The 4,909-nt window shown below is 49.1% G+C and overlaps 1 protein-coding gene across 1 annotated transcript in view; it reads right to left on the minus strand.

The window, feature by feature from the left end:
- slc4a10b (solute carrier family 4 member 10b) overlaps nucleotides 1-4,328 on the minus strand; it is a 35,677-nt gene extending 31,349 nt beyond the window's left edge. The window contains exons 1-2 of the mRNA XM_062458039.1: nucleotides 4,080-4,328; nucleotides 3,005-3,043 (exon numbers count right to left, since the gene is read on the minus strand). Of these exons, the coding sequence (XP_062314023.1) occupies nucleotides 3,005-3,043; nucleotides 4,080-4,127 (87 nt within the window). The 5' untranslated portion in view covers nucleotides 4,128-4,328. The remainder of the gene's footprint in view (nucleotides 1-3,004; nucleotides 3,044-4,079) is intronic.
- Between the last annotated feature and the right edge of the window lie 581 nt (nucleotides 4,329-4,909).

Here is a 4,909-nt window from a genome sequence, read left to right on the forward strand (position 1 = left end):
CTGGAGCCCAGGGGACCATGCCTAGCTCCATCCACCCTGACACGCTGCACTGGAGCCCAGGGGACCATGCCTAGCTCCATCCGCCCTGACACGCTGCACTGGAGCCCAGGGGACCATGCCTAGCTCCATCCGCCCTGACACGCTGCACTGGAGCCCAGGGGACCATGCCTAGCTCCATCCACCCTGACACGCTGCACTGGAGCCCAGGGGACCATGCCTAGCTCCATCCGCCCTGACACGCTGCACTGGAGCCCAGGGGACCATGCCTAGCTCCATCCGCCCTGACACGCTGCACTGGAGCCCAGGGGACCATGCCTAGCTCCATCCGCCCTGACACGCTGCACTGGAGCCCAGGGGACCATGCCTAGCTCCATCCGCCCTGACACGCTGCACTGTTCCACCACATCTCTAGATGGGCACATGGATGAAGAGGAACAGTTGTTGCTAGGGTTTAAGAGATGAAGTTGGTTATATGGATATATGAACAATGTGTTATGTTACAGATACAGATTTGATCTGTCTTGATCTGTGAAGGACAGAGTGGATTTGGCTATCAGGAGTTTGTGGCTCAGTCTCTGGATAACGATTCTAAAGCAGAGGCCTGGTGGATTAACAAGTGTAGTCCCAAGTGTTAACTGGATGATGGCTGACATTTTGGGTCCTGCCCTTGCAAGTAGCAATAGTCCATTTGGTGACATCATCACCACTAGAACCATCAGGGAGACAAGTAACAACAGACCGAAAACATATCCCCAAAATACACTTTGTACGTTTGTAAAATGTAAGCTAAATGTGAGGCCATGCACAACTATCACCCTGATTCGATGCCAGGTCTTTAATGCTGCAGAATGAATATGTCTGCATTTGCCCTTCTGCTTTGCCCTTCTGTCTCTCTTGTCTGGTGTTACAGCACTGTGGAACGGTTGTCCACTGTACCTAAGGGTTCTGCTTGGCAAGCTGAGCTCAGATGCTTCCAGAGAGCATGTGGTCCAGAGAGCATGTGGTCCAGAGAGCATGCTATATGTGGACGTTATCATGTCTCTTGTAATTGTCCTGTGTTCAGTAGTTATAATGTACCTAGTTATTATTCTGTGTGTAATCATTGTTCTGTGCTTCATCACTATCCTGTATCTAGTAATTATCCTGCATGCAGTCACTATACTGAATCCAGAAAGTGTGCTGTATCTAGTCATTATGTTGTATCTGGCTGTAGTTCAGTTCTTTCCCCTGTATTATATCTAGTCATGAAAACAACAGCTGTTTTAGTAAACAATAATACAGACAAAAACCAGAATGCCATTGACCGTCACACATCCTACACTTAAGCTTAAGTTTAGAAATATGTTTTTCTTTACCAGAGCGTGTCCCAGACAGAGTGAGGACAGTCCTACCTGGGAGTTAAAGCGGCTGGTGTACAGGTCCATGCCTCCGGTCTGCCTGACCTCTCCAGGCGACAGTGTGTCCTCAGCTAGTTAGGTATCAGGCTGCTTGTGCTGCAGCTCCATGTAGCGCTGTGCCTCTGCCGGGACGCTCTCTGTGTGTGTGTCTGCAGAGAGCTCTGTCCGACCCCCTGCTCACAGACTCACACACGCTGCCCTCACCCGTCCACGCAAGCCTCGCTAGATTTTTAGTCTCTTACAACTGAGCATCCACTCCACCCGTCCCCCAATCCTGCGTGAGATTACAGCCGTGACATCACTGCAGCTCTCCAGCCTCTTATCTAAGTGAGGATGCTAAACCACTGTGTTTCTCTCTCTCCCTCTCCCTCTCCCTCTCTCTCCCTCTCTCTCTCTCTCTCTCTCTCTCTCTCTCTCCCTCTCCCTCTCCCTTTGTCTCTCCCTCTCCCTCTCCCTCTCCCTCTCCCTCTCCCTCCCTCCCTCCCTCCCTCTCCCTCCCTCTCCCTCTCTCTCTCCCTCCCTCTCCCTCTCCCTCTCTCTCTCTCTCTCTCTCTCTCTCTCTCTCTCTCCCTCTCCCTCTCCCTCTCCCTCTCCCTCTCCCTCTCCCTCTCCCTCTCCCTCTCCCTCCCCCTCCCCCTCTCCCTCTCCCTCTCTCTTTCTCTCTCTCTCTCTCTCTCTCTCTCTCTGTCTAAATCTGCATACACCAGCAGCTTGCTCTCCCTGCCTGCAGCGTGGAGCATCATGCCTCCCCTGGGGAATTTTGGGAGCATTTTAAACAGCTGCAGGTTGCCCTGTCAGATCCCCCTGCTCCAGATCGACCTCGCACTCTTTTGATTGGAGCTTAGGTAAACCAATACCGATGATCCAATCACAAAGCATAGGTTTGAAAGATGACAGCTGTGCTGAGTTTGACAGATGCAGTGTCCAGGCACTCCCTCCTGTATCACAACGCAGCAGCAATACCTCGTACTGACGTGCCGCAGGTCAGTGAGCTGTGTCACTGACCTGCAGTACTGACGTGCCGCAGGTCAGTGAGCTGTGTCACTGACCTGCAGTACTGACGTGCCTCAGGTCAGTGAGCTGTGTCACTGACCTGCAGTACTGACGTGCCGCAGGTCAGTGAGCTGTGTCACTGACCTGCAGTACTGACGTGCCGCAGGTCAGTGAGCTGTGTCACTGACCTGCAGTACTGACGTGCCTCAGGTCAGTGAGCTGTGTCACTGACCTGCAGTACTGACGTGCCGCAGGTCAGTGAGCTGAGCTGTGTCACTGACCTGCAGTACTGACGTGCCTCAGGTCAGTGAGCTGTGTCACTGACCTGCAGTACTGACGTGCCGCAGGTCAGTGAGCTGTGTCACTGACCTGCAGTACTGACGTGCCTCAGGTCAGTGAGCTGTGTCACTGACCTGCAGTACTGACGTGCCTCAGGTCAGTGAGCTGTGTCACTGACCTGCAGTACTGACGTGCCTCAGGTCAGTGAGCTGTGTCACTGACCTGCAGTACTGACGTGCCGCAGGTCAGTGAGCTGTGTCACTGACGATTGTATTCATCAGTGCGATCAAGTGGGTCCCACTGTAAAACATAAAAACATGCTTTATACAACTTACCACACTTTTGCGTGCGACCGACGAGAATGGTGTGGTCACCTGAAACGACAATGTCCATGTTAGTGTCCAAGCCTCAGGGGGTCCCAGTGACAGAGCCAGTATTCCTGGTCTGGCCTCCTCATCAACAGTCATCATTTACCATCACTGTGGAAGCATGCAGTAGTACTCTCTGGAAATATGTAACCAGCTGTGTGATATATAGCCTTGATATGACTAGGCTAGGTAATCTAAGTGATGAGTGTATCTACAGTATCTTATAATAGTACCAGTTCCTATTTCAGCCACAGCACACCACTCAGATTACAAATACCTGATTTGTACTGAGACTGTATTATACACAACAGAGAAGAGTCAGGCAGCCAGCCAGTCAGCCAGCCAGCAAGCCGGCCAATTAGTCAGTCAGCCAGCTAGTCAATTAGTCAGAACGTCAGGGCCATTACTGGGTCTACTGGAGGGCAGAGTGAACCTCACCATCATCCAATAGAATAGAATACAGTAGACCAGACTCGTCCAGACTAGAATACAGTAGAATAGAATAGAAGAGGGGGTTTGGGTTGCTGATGATGTTTTCTGATTGGCATTTAACTCTGTACAACTACCATTTCGGCAGACATCTTCCCTCGGTATGCCTGCGCCTCGACCAATAATTGTATAGACAAGTTTTCCCTTACTTTTCAGCGTGAGAAATTGTTGAAATGCGTGAGAAATACAAGGTGCGTGACAGCGTGAGAAGTTACTGAATCGCTTGAGTCTCACGGCGAATGCGTGAGACTTGAGAGCCCTGTAAGTTATTCGGTATTTAAATAATAGCATAAACTGCTGCAGGTGTGTTATCTGTGGCACTTTTTACCCGAATGCTTCGCGTAGCCTAGGTTAGTTTATTCGTATCAGTGATATATTTAAAGATGTCTTGATTTTAATGGTATTGCCAGAACACATGTAAGCATTCCTTGACGATTTCAGTTCTCACGATGAACTTGATACAAATGCTGGTTTTGTGGAAGTGCGCCACGAAGAAGCCAGGTTTTTCTGAAGTCTGAATCTGTTTTGAAGAATAGGGGAAGCGGAGCCTTACCGTTGGCAGCAAAGGCTCCATCTGAGCACCTTGATCAGTGATATCCATCTTCCGTAACTTGAATAGTATAGCCCAGTGTAAAAAAAACGGTGGTAAACAACTGTCCGGTTATTATTCCAAGTAGCGTAAATCTCGATAGTACCCTACAGTTAGAGAAACTAAGAGCTGACATGCAGTGGTCACATGCTTACTAGGCTAGCCGGTGTGGAAGCAGTGTTAGATATCATTATTCCTCTGAGGGGCGCAGCTTCACTGTTCATCCTCACAAAACATGAGCATCCCAATTGCTGGTCGTGACGCGGCAGAAGCGGAATTGCCGCATTGGAGGAGGCCATATTTTACTGTCAGATTATGTCTTTATTTGAATCGTGATAATATATAGCTGCTGTTTTATTACAATTCAGTAAGATATGGAAATATATAGCCTAATTAACCTTTTAGATAACAGGCTATATAATATGCTCCTCATGATTTCAGAATATTTTAAGATGTAAGATCACTCTGTTAATAGCTGCCCTTAGCAAAGACACAAGTTTAAGTTTAGAACCCACACCTGTTGCCACCATGCCATGCAGTCTGTACAACCAGCCAAACCCCACCTTCCCACTCGTTCGTGGGACGTTACGTGCTCCAACGTAGCATTCTTTCTCCCAAACATCATTGGGAGAAACAGGTCTAACATATCAACATGTTAGACCTCTAACATATCTAACTTATCAACATGTTAGACCTCCTTTGGGAAGTTAGAATCTGTTAGAATCTGGACGGGGTAAGCAGATTCTGATTCTCAAGGTGACTCAATGTAGAGACCTAAGGACTTCACTTGTTAA

Source organism: Osmerus eperlanus, chromosome 3, assembly GCF_963692335.1.
Source record: "Osmerus eperlanus chromosome 3, fOsmEpe2.1, whole genome shotgun sequence".
Lineage (NCBI taxonomy): Eukaryota > Metazoa > Chordata > Actinopteri > Osmeriformes > Osmeridae > Osmerus > Osmerus eperlanus.